Source organism: Lepisma saccharinum, chromosome 24, assembly GCF_977018435.1.
Source record: "Lepisma saccharinum chromosome 24, izLepSacc3.1, whole genome shotgun sequence".
Taxonomy (NCBI): domain Eukaryota; kingdom Metazoa; phylum Arthropoda; class Insecta; order Zygentoma; family Lepismatidae; genus Lepisma; species Lepisma saccharinum.
Window position 1 is genome coordinate 30,286,588 of NC_139252.1, and position 12,553 is coordinate 30,299,140.

The following is a 12,553-nucleotide window of genomic DNA, read 5'->3' on the forward strand; positions in this document are numbered from 1 at the left end:
GTGTACTTTGAAGGGTGTAAAATGGCCATATGTGGCGAAACACTTAATTTCTTGCTAACGATAGGCAAAATGCTTTATCACAAAGCAAGTTTGAAAAAGACACGTAAATGTATAACGCTATTAGCTGCATTAGGAATCCGAAATATTACTCTAAATATCATAAGTGAGTAATTCTATTTTAAGAATCAAAGGACCATCGCTTTGCTAGGAAGTTAAAGTGCTCCCCTGTGCTTTACACCACGCCATGAAGGCGTATAGGGGGTGTGGGGATAGGGCCCCACACTTTCTTGGCCCTGGTCGAGCTGGGGGTGATGTGATCAGCACCACGCCTCTGGCCGCCACAGACGATACGATACGGTATATTTTCCGTCCCGTCATATCGGCAATATAATATCGACTCCACGATATAGGTAACACGCTAAGATATCGTGACCAGATATCGCTAACACAATATACATCATGGCCACCATATATATCGCCAAAATGTGACGATATATCGTCTAGTTGATATCGCCTGGTCGATATTTTTTTTCAATATCGCGATATGTCTTCTAGTCCAGGGGTTTCCAAACATTTTCGTTTCACGACGCCCAAGTCAGAATGTATGCCCATCTAACACGTGCAACGCTTAAATTCAGAAACATTTTATGTGCAAATAGTACTAAATAAAAACATATTTGGAACAATCATATGATTTCAGTAAAAATATTGATACATTTCGAGGTGCCCCTGTAAGTATACTTTGTGAATCAATGTTCTAGACGATAATATCGCCCAACACTACCTTTTAAGCACGACACGGCCAACCAGGGTGCGAAATCCTGGGGGGACGGGGGGATTTCCCCCCACCAACAATCTTGGCCTCAACCCTCCCCACCAAAAATACCAGGGGGGGAGTTTTTGTTATAACAAACAAAAGATAAGCAGTTACTTTTAATTTCAAATATACTTCACTAAGAATAATCTCGAAAACACACACAAAGCAGTGTGGTTGTGAGTGTTCAATGCTTTCTCTCTCACAAGAGATCATTGCCAGATTTGCATCAATACCCACAATAGAAGTAAAACAAGAATGCAAGACAAAAATACTATGAAATCTAATTGATTTATATTAACATAAAGCACAAACTAAACAAAACTATTTCATAATTTAATAACATCTTTAGTCAGTTGGTTCTTTGCAATATCTGATATGTATGTAACAAATTATTTTCCTTTATGTAATTAATAATAATAATATATTTTTAATTGAGTAATTTATTTTTACTTTTATTAACATTACAAATATGTATGTCGTATAATATACACATATGTTTGTGGGGGAGGGGGTTTGAAGATGAAGAGTTTCTCCCCCCACCAGTTTTCAATGATTTCGCATAGGGTTGGAGTGCCAAGGAAACTTTACAGTCAGTAACGTCAAGAAAACGGCCCGTTTCCACTACCTGGTGTCACATTTCGTATAAATGACCTTCCCGGCGTCTCGTGTTCATTGATGAGGAGGAACAATGGCCAATTATGATTGTCTACAGGAAGCACGTGGACGAAGTGTGTACTACAAGGCTACGTCCCGCCGCACAGGCGGGGCAAAGCGTGCTATTGTCTCTTTACGTTATCAGGCGATCAGAAACATTGCACATTACTGCTTCATTCATGGCGCGCTGCATTCATTTGTTTTACTTCAAGTGCTGTACCCACTGGCTTCGGGAATGTTTTCCTTTTCCTTCAGTTGATATTCAACAAATTAGGGTTAACTAATTGCTAATTAAGCTTTTTGTTTTAGGGGATGCCCGCTCAGTGGCGTACTTGTGATTTCGTTTTGGAATGTTGGGTATGCAAAATTGTATATACACACTCAGAGAACTAAATGCATCATATCGATTGATGCACCAGAATGCATCGATTGATGCACTAAACTGTGTTTTATGGCTTCAAAGAATAAGATTCGCATTTGGATGCATTTTTGTATGTCGTGAAGGAAACACCAAAGTGCATCATTTGATACAAGTGAGGATTTATTTCAGTCGAAATGCACTTCAAAGCATCAGTTGATGTGTTCCTTGATGCACCTTCCTGCATCTTTTTGGATGATGCATTCTGGTGCATCAAAATGCATCAAGGTGAATCAAAACACATCAACTGATGCTTATAATAATAATAATAATAATAATGTAATTATTATTATTATTGGTACGTTTATCCTGGTACTTGCCCCCCAGACAAAAATTCGTGGTTGCGCCACTGTTCGGAAAGAGAATTGCAAGAGTATGTTAGCCGACATCCCTGGTGGTTAGCACAGCACGGTACGACGCCAGGTGCTGGGTTCGAATCCCGACCTGCGCATAGGTGTTCTTTGTAAGTGTCCCTTTACCAATTTCATCACATCATCACTCATGATCATCGTCACGATTAACCATAATTGGCAGAAACGCTTTGCTAAATAACAAAAATCAAATCAAATCCACCCACTTCTCGATAGATTACCACTAAAACGCTCCCCTTAAACAATGACTGAACAAAGTTACAACTGCATTGAAATAAGTATGAATGTGATCAAGGCTTGCGCAGTTTTGTAAATGAAAAAAACCCTCGAAATTATAATCATGCCATTAATTATAAAATATTTCAATGTTTGATCAATAGATTTGCCGTACAACATGGTGTAATTTTGCGAGGCGCGTTCGAATTCTTACATAGTTGCGAGCGCATCAAGTGTTCTGTAAGTAGCTACAACGTCTTAGTTCGATATTCAAAGTTAAAATGTTCACCAGTTGACTTGCCGTACAACATGGTGTAATTTTGCGAGGCGCGTTCGAATTCTTACATAGTTGCGAGCGCATCAAGTGTTCTGTAAGTAGCTACAACGTCTTAGTTCGATATTCAAAGTTAAAATGTTCACCAGTTGACTTGCCGTACAACATGGTGTAATTTTGCGAGGCGCGTTCGAATCTTACATAGTTGTCAGCGCCATCAAGTGTTCTGCTCCGTAGCTACAACGTCTTAGTTTGATATGTAAAGTTATTTTTTTTTTTACCAATTGATTTGCCGTACAACATGGTGCAATCAGCGAGACCCGTTCGAATTCTTACATAGATGTCGCGCATCAAGTGTTCTTTGTAAGTAGCTACAACGTCTTAGTTTGATAGATAAAGTTAACGTGTTTCACCAATTGACTTGCCATACAAAATGGTTCCATTAGCGAAATCCGTTCGAATTCTTACACAAGCACCAACGATATGAAGTGGTCTACTGCGTAGTTACAACATCGTAGCTTGATATTATAGAGAAAGTTTGATGGTTTGTGGCATCAATACGACCTTCTATCGTAAGACTCGATAACTTTTCGACACATATAGATCGTGGAAGGCGTATGTACTGAGCAAAATTTCTAGAAACCTCCAGAAAATAGGTGTCATCATCCAATATAATCCATCTCCCAGCGGCTTTAATTTTGTATTAGCAGTTCGCCAATATTTTTGAGGCTAGAGAAGCGTATAGGTCGTAAAATGCGTCGCCTATAGCATCACAGGCGTTTTCATGATCTATTTTCTTCCCTTTTTTTACTTTTTCCACTTTCTTCATCGGGCAAGAAGTGGTCATACTATGAGCATGAGGGATCTTTTCTTTGCCTTCTTTTATGTCCACTTCGTCGCCAATGGTGTCTCGTCTCAGAAAAGCAGTGTAGCCGAACGTACTAACATGTTTCTACGTGAAGGGATTTTTTTGTGGTTTAGCTATTTAGCCAACATGTGGACCAAATGCTCTGCTTTAGTAAAATAAAAACGTTCGAACTTGCTTGGAATTACAGGAAGAACTGTCGGGCAATTCAAATCAAAAGACGTTTAAGCCATGAAACTGTACAGTCAACGCCAATAAAAATTGGACACCTAGACCCTGCAAGGTGTGTTGCCTAATATTACGGCGGTGGTAGAAGTTACCATCGAAAATTTGCTATTAAAATCCACTTATCGCCGTAGAATTATGCAACACACGCAACGCCTTGCAGGGAAGCGTGTATTTCAGGATCTTGGTGTCCAATTTTTTTTGCCGGTGACTGTACAAAGTCTTCCACTTCCAGGACGATCTGTATGGAGGAAATTGCTTTATCCTTTTGGTCTATGGACTTTTAGTCAATTGAAGTGACCTATTTGCTGTTTCTGTGGTATTTTGTCGTTTGTAAACATTTTACCATTTCCAAAAACTGTCATTTCTATATACCGTACATTTTGTTGTTTGTAATTTCTTGAGACTTTTTTTGTCGTTTCTACACTCAGAGAACTAAATGCACAATATCGATTGATGCACTAAAGTGTGTTTTATGGCTTCTTCAAAGTATGAGATTCACATTTGATGCATTTTTGTACGTCGTGAAAGAAACACCAAAATGCATCATTTGATTCAAGTGAGGATTCCTTTCAGTCGAGATGAACTTCAATGCATCTTTATTGACGATGCACGTAAACGTTCCGTCTGAGCTACATAAACTCTGTAGCTCAGACAAAACGTTTAAGTGCATCATCCAAAAAGATGCAGGAAGGTGCATCAAGGAACATCAACTGATGCATTGAAGTGCATCTCGACTGAAAGGAATCCTCACTTCAATCAAATGATGCACTTTGGTGTTTCTTTCACGACGTACAAAAATGCACCCAATTGCATCAAATGTGAATCTTGATTCTTTGAAGAAGCCATAAAACACACTTTAGTGCATCAATCGATGCATTCTAGTGCATAAATCGATATGATGCATTTAGTTTTCTGTATGTAGGTACTTTCCCTGTCATTTCTAGAGACGGCTTCCTTGGCGGAAAAGCGACGCCAAATTAAATCGTGTCATTTCTAGGCACTTTTCCTGTCATTTCTAGGGACTTATGCCCGCTTTAGACGAAAGCATTTTCCTTAGCATTTTTCTTAACATTTATGCCATGACCAAAATGTTACAGTGTAAAGTGAAAAATCTTATGGCATATTTCATGGCATTTCTCAAGGATAGGCTCGGTCCGTATCATTTTTCGTAGCGTAACCAATCAGAAGCGACGTCATGGTTACGAGTGCAGTTGTAATGGCGGCCGCGTGAGATGTAAACAACGTATCACTTCACACTTTTAAACGACGATAACTATTCATCCGAGAGCAATATCGCTTAATATTAAATGGTTTTAGGTAGAGGAGAATGGCGCTGATTAAATATATACTTTACAATGTTTACTGTACACGTATGGAAGAATATTTTATCTTTTTCAATTGTAAACACCGTGCACACAGCATTGACGGTGTAACTCGACGTGCCTTTCGTGCTGTATGTAATTGAAACAGCTAACGGAAATGTTCCATAAAATGCTTTCGTGTAAAGTACAATCAGTTATAACATTTTTGGAAGCATTTACGTAGCATTTATGTTAGCAAAAATGTTAAAGGAAATGCTTTCGTCGAAGCCCGGCTTTATCCTGTCTTGTCTAGGGAATGATGTATGTGGGTTTCATGTGACGTCAGGATGCGCACAGCCGCCATGTTTGCGACCTTTTTTTATTTGTTGTTTTGAATGAAATATCCACCACGTAGCGTTCTTTACATATGCACCAATTGCACGTTTGCTTGAATTCCGTACGCTTACAAGAACTGTCCTCAAATATGGCTGCTCGAAGCCACAATGCAAAAGTTTGTGACGTAGGTGAAACACGGGTATTTCTACAGGCTTATTCTTTCCGTTATTAAACTCAATATGTGTATTTTTTTTTTTAGAACATCCCTTGTAATTTATCGTTTTCAATTCTAGGAACTTTTGTCCCAAAAGTAGCTGGCAACATTGAGAAGGAACGGTTTCAATGCTCTTTGGAGTTTGATGGAATCGTGAGATCGACCTTCATTACACGATCTTTGGTCGAATTTCCTTCATGGTCGTGGGTATCTTTCAACAGCCACCGTAAGCGTCGTTGACGATGGAAGAAATATTGGCGCATGGCTCTCTTCTTGGGAGCTTCCCCTCCGTGTTGTTTTTTTTACAGGGAGGGGGAGGAGATTTACCCCGCCTGTAAAATGCAAATGAACAGACCCTGAATTAGGTTCTTTGTCGAGGCTGAAGTAACCATCGTGTAACGTGCCTGATGACACTTTCCGCTCCCGCGTGGAATGTGGCCGTTACGACGCCTCAGTGGTACCAGAACCTGGCCGTTGCATTGGTGATCAAAACGTCCATCACGGCGCCACCGTCTCCCCCAGCGTAGGATCTATGTTACTTGGCGAGGGGCGAATAAGTGTACCGGAAAATGTCCATGATTGTGATGTAACCTTTATCTAGCATTGCTCCTTTCGTTTCTTTCTTTTCGTCGTGGACTTTCAAGCGAACTTTTTCACCTGTGAAACTGTAATATTTATTGCAGGGCTGTCACAGCAATTGTCAACAATTGCATTCTGAAGAGGCACTGGCGAAAGAAAGATATCTTCCGAAAAACGTCAGCCATTAGATTTTATGTATTAAAAAATGTCCCAGCATAGATCCCTAGGGATCACCAAGACTCTAAGGAATGGGTACCGGGGGATAAAGGGAGTCGAAGCTTGGTGCTGATCACATCACCTGCAACCAAATAATTTCTATGGGTCCCTAATTAGACATCGCAGCTAGGAAATGGCAGTGTAATTTTAAAAAAAAAAAATATTTTCGCGACTATGCAATTCTGATTCTTATGATGCAAGACAACACACACACACAGAGAAAGAGAGAGAGAGAGAGAGTAAGGAAAACAGAGAGGAAAAGAGAAAAGATAGAGGTGGAAAGAGAGAGAGAGAGAGGGGAAGAGTAAGAGAATGGGGAGGAAGAGAAAAGAACCTTTTTTTTTTTTACAATTTACTTTATACCCCTAAATCTCCATCTGAATTAGTGCATCGCCAGAAAGTTACGTAGGGGAGGAGGCAGGCAATTGATAGAACTTGAATAGCAAAAATACATATTATGATATCCTTGGATATACTCTGTCCACCAGAAGAATGGATATCCAGCACAACTGTTTTTGTTCTTTAAAATTATATTTGTACATTTTATGCAGTTAGTGTACTGAAATGCACAGTTATTCTATTTTGTTATTAACTTTTACACACCATGTTTAAGAAAAAATCTTGACAAGTTAGGAGAAAATTTTAACCATAGTGCTTATGGTGTGTAGCCTCTCACATAAAATTCTAATCCTTTGAAATTTGAAAAGAAGTGAAACCCTTTATCTTTTGGTTTCAATGACAGAATGTGAAAACTTATCCTGGTTCCTTTATTTTACTCTTTTTTTCGATTTAACAATTTTTTACTTCGTTATTCTGTTCGAGTAATAACTAACTGAACTTTATTTCCGTTATTAACAATAAAAATAACAAGCTTTCTGAGTACAATTTGATTTCATTTGATTTTTGTTAATTAGTCGCTTTTCTACCTCGTTTGGGTAACGCGACGATGAGGATGATTGATTTATATAATGAAATTCATGAAGAGACATTCACAAAGAACACCGATTCCCAGGCAGGAATTCGAACCCGGGACTCCTGACGTCGTAGCCCCTGCGCTAACCATTCCGCCACTGGTGTCGGCCCAGGGGGATCGACGATTCTGTTCGAGCCCAAGACTGTACAGTCACCGTCAATAAAAATGGGACACCTATATCCTGAAATACTCTCTTCCCTGCAAGGTGTGTTGCCTAACCTTACGGCGTTGGTATAACTTGCCATTGAAAATTTGCTATTAAAATCCACTTTTCGCCTCTGAGTTAGGCAACACACCTTGAAGAGAAGCGAGTATTCTAGGAGCTTGTGTCTCATTTTTATTTGCAGATGACTGTACATGAGTAGGAAATTCAACAGGAAACAACCACATATAAATGCACCAGCCTCGATTCGAACTCTCGACCGCAGTACCGCTTAGCCAAGACAAGTATGCCCACGGGAAACTCGCGAACTAAAATGCACAGTCATTTGTTTTGTCCTCTCGTTTCCCCTTCTCTTGGGTCTGTTAGCCCTGCGACTACAGCGCCACAGGGACATTCTTGCCTTGGCCAAGCTCTACGAATTAATGTGGGTTCCATATTCTGTCAAACGTGGAAGTGTAACTTATGGACACAGATTAAAAATCGTGCAGATGTGTGTTCTAGCAAGTGACATTTTGCTATTGAAGCACACATTGCCGGACCAAGTTGTCACCTTTGGCGCCTAAGTGCAGGCACGTATCTAGAAATATATTTCGGGGGGGGGGGGTCCGAACCAAGTGTCTCAATAATAATAATAATAATAATAATATAAATGTTTAAATTTAAGTCATGAAATTGAATATCCATTAAAATATGTAAATTTATTATTATTGCATTTTTATTGTTACATGAATTCTTAAAAAAGATGGTAGCCTACATAAATATCAATATAACAGCACATATTTATTACCTAGTTAACGTCCTCTTGAGACTGTCAAATTTGTATAAAAACAATGAAATTAATATCAAATAGATAAATAATTGAATATTTATTGAATAATAAAAAAGGATGTTAGATCCAGTTGACGAAAACTGAAGTTCTTGATTAATATTTTATGTATGTTATCATGAGTAGAAATTATAACTGATTTGACAGTCCCAATGCAGTTTCGTATCGCAGAAATTCCGTCACTATCAGGAAATTGCAGACACTTTGTCTGCAGTCCCATCTGGTGTGTGGAATTTCGTAATTTCCTTCCCATGCATATCTCGTCCTATACGTCTCGAATTTTGGAGAATAATAAGTACGAAGAAATTATTATGAACAAGTGGATAGAACAGGTAATCCGGTAATTTTACTGAACCAAAAGGGTGGGGTTTGGACCCGTTGAAACCTCCCCCCCCCCCTTAAATATGCCCATGAGTAGTGTGCATAAATCTTCTTTCGTACTGTCCTTCAAAGCAGTATGATACAAATATAATAATCCTTGACTTCCAAGTTCATAGGAAATGAATAACCATGGATTACAGAACAACAAATGCTTAAAAGTACATTTTTAGTACTAGGGTGGGGGGGGGGGGGGGCGGACCTCCAGGACCCCTCCTAAATTCGTCCTTGCCTAAGTGTTATGAAATCTTCTCAATTTAGCATCGAACAAACACCCTCTGTTGCAAGCCGAATGGCGTATCGTTGAATTGTCTGAGAACACATTTGAAGCCTTGCCCTTTATTTTGCAAATATTGTGCAATAGGCATTCCCGTGATTTTCAAATTGTCTAATGAGTTTTCTATTTTCATTTCAGTGTACCCAGGGTCCTAGACGAGCTAATATGGCGTCTGCTGTGTTGGTAAGTACATTTTCCCAAAACTTTTTTTGGAACCTTTTTGCACCAATATAACAACTGTACAGTTCTTTTTTGCGAACACGCTGTTGAGGCGATTCGTGAATGTTTTCTTTTAATACGATTGTTCTGAATACTGCGCGGGTAATGTTGCTCACATCTCCACGTGAAAACGTCACTTCTTTCATTATTTCAACATTTTTTTTTAAAAAATACTAAGGTGGTAACACTGTTGTTTGGATGTCCAGGACATTTTGTGTCATTTCTAGGATTTGTTTCTGTCAATTTTAGCGACTTTTAGCCAGAATGGCTGGGAACACTGCCGTACTAATGCAACAATTATGCGTGATAGTTAACTTTTAGGCATAGACGTAAGACTGGTTTCAAACGAGGAACCTAATTTCCTGCGCGTGGCACAGCATAAGATCGGCAAATACTACTTCTTTTTGCATCAATTTAACGATGCTTATTTCAAATAATAATAATAATCTAGTCTCTTGTAGTATCGTGTCCAGGAACTTGGAAAAGAAAATAAGGGATTGAAATGACTCCTGCTTTTTTATGAACCCATACATTTGGTATGACTGAGGGATCCCGGGTTCGACTCCCGGCCTGGTCATGGGTGTTCTTTTTGACTGTCCCTTCATCAGTTTCATCATCATTAATCCTCATCGTCGCGATTTGCCAAAAGTAGCAGAAAGTAACAAAAATCAAACCAGCTTTGGTATTCATTTATCCATATTTTCAAATCTTCGACGTTCCTTTTTTTTATGTTTTGGTTCATTTATTGTCGCTTTTTATCTCTCGTGGTTAATCGAGATGATGGGGATAAGTAACGATTAGATTAAATTAAGATGTTAGGGACAGTCAACACTTCAGTCACTGTTATCTGCTCTTGATTGAAATGGTTTTTATTATATAGAGCCCGCAGTGGTGTAACCTGGATTTACGTCTTGCCTTTTGAAGTTCTTTGTTTTAGGAAAACTGGGCCAAAGCGGGGGTTATGACCCCCATCAACCCCCTGTAGGCACGCCACTGAGAACCCGGCAATAATTCAATGTTCTGTATCGGCAGACAGAATTTTACGCTCCCTTGCCTTCTCATGACATTAAGATGAAGCAATATCGTGTAACAAGGTTTATGACAGATGACAAATCCATCTCAAAGGGAGCTGAACTCCCCCTGGCCCCTACGTGAGTCTGGAGTGAATAGGGACCTACACCCTGAACGGGAATCGAACCCTGACACCTTGGCCTTGTGATTGTAAAGTCAGGTGTCGACATGGTTCTTCATAGAGAAGATAAACGGAGTTGGATATCAGCCCCATAAACCCAACCCTGGACACGATATCGTCATCGAAACAAGTGCGAATGAAAAGGAATGGATTATCACAAGTTGGTGTTAAAGGCGTAAGATATTTTTGTCTTGCTGCTGAACTGTAATACTGGACCATTATGGTAGGCAGTGTAGCAGTTCCTTTATGGTGACGGAATGCGATAGGTTCTTTTTTTTCCCCTGCTCAGCGCTGCGTGAAAGCGAGTAAGCGCCAGAAGCCCTCTTGCCGCGCGCTCTACCAGTTAGGTTTTGTGTCTGTGCGGGGCAGAACTCAACAGACCGTCAGCTGAGCCGCATGGTCTGCCTGGCGTGTGATCCTTTTTTGCTTCGTAGCCCCTTATAGTGAGGCTTCTCCTGGTAGTTCGTACAAGGTACCGTCAGATGGCATTAGTATCTACTACGCGTGGAGTAAGTATTGAACGAAGAAACTTGGGAGGGTATACGCGCCATTCATCTTCAGGACCGGTCCGCTCCCATTGGTCGGGCTTGACACCTGTCCCCTGATTGGATAGTGTTATTTACAAGTCTAAGAGTTCCGTTGTGTGCCCATTACTGTAGGTTACATTTAGTTGGAGGTATAAAGGATTCTGTTAAGGGTGACTATAAAGAATTATGTTAGGACAATGAGCTCGAAATTTATTGATAGTATGTTGCCCAAATACCAGGCGGACTCTGCAAGTAGTGTGGTCAATTACAGTCCACAACACGCCAGGATGTATCCGTACGTATCGATGGGCTCGCACCAGCAGGCTGCCGCCGCCGCAGCTTTCGGAGCGTCGAGTACCATGGTACCATTCTCAACTTCACTCACCGATGGCGACAAGTCCTGCCGATATACAAATCCAGTAGCCGATTCCATGGTAAACTACACACTCAGTCATCAAAACGGAGCCACGACGACTTCAACAATGGCAGCGGCCGCGCAGTTCTACCACCAGGCTACCGATCCCACAAATCCACTCAATTCCTGCTCTCAGCCCACGGGACAGCCGATACCGGATATACCAAGATATCCCTGGATGTCCATTACTGGTAAGTGAACCATTGTTGTGCCTTAGATGTTAAATCGCGGCCGGTTAAGGTTTTAATTGTTATTTTTTAGTGCTTGCTGGTTTTATTTTATGTATTGTTGTGTTGCTGTCTTGTCAATTGTTACACCGTAATTGTGTTTATTTCTCTAGTAACGTAATACATTTCGAATCTACGAAGAAATAGATCAGTGCATGCCGAATAGAGAGCTGCTATTTCTATTCTAGAACTGTTTTACGAGATATAAAGGTACGCTACGTTTACTATGTATAACCCATTCCACCCACAGAATTCACCATAGATATTGGTACCGTAGACAGTCATTTTACATAGAAATGCTAATTTCAATCATTATTTTCAAGTGTTAGTTATAACACCATTAAGCCTTGTTTCCATTATTATGAAAAAATATAAATATGCTGACCAAGGCAGTAATTTATTTTGTTAAAAACATAAACTAAACGTAACGTTTCAACCTTCTAGCAAGGTCTTCATCAGACTCTGTATCAAGTACAAAAGTACTTTTGTACTTGATACAGAGTCTGATGAAGACCTTGCTAGAAGGTTGAAACGTTACGTTTAGTTTATGTTTTTAACAAAATAAATTACTGCCTTGGTCAGCATATTTATATTTTTTCAAGTGTTAGTGTTTTTTTTAAACCAAGGGCATATTTTTCTTCCCGTACCGAATAATATTACCTTCATAATGACCCCACGCCATTCTTTTTGCATAAAACAGATAAAAAAAGCGTCTTTAAAATTAAAAAAAATCTCCCATGATTTACTTATAAATGTAACATTGCAATATGATTCACTTAGATACAAGTGACCTTTCACAGTATTAAAACCGTGACAGGCCATTTATGCGTATGACTTGCGTGTGAGAATTTGCAAAGAATGGGAAAA

General features: G+C 39.7%; 1 protein-coding gene across 3 annotated transcripts in view; it reads left to right on the forward strand.

The window, feature by feature from the left end:
• Window positions 1-10,941: 10,941 nt before the first annotated feature.
• The window catches only part of abd-A (abdominal A), a 156,485-nt gene continuing 154,873 nt past the window's right edge, over window positions 10,942-12,553 (forward strand). For all 3 annotated transcript variants that reach the window (XM_083111092.1, XM_083111093.1, XM_083111095.1), the window contains exon 1: window positions 10,942-11,650. In XM_083111092.1, coding sequence (XP_082967218.1) covers window positions 11,242-11,650 — 409 coding nt within the window. In that variant the 5' untranslated portion in view covers window positions 10,942-11,241. The remainder of the gene's footprint in view (window positions 11,651-12,553) is intronic.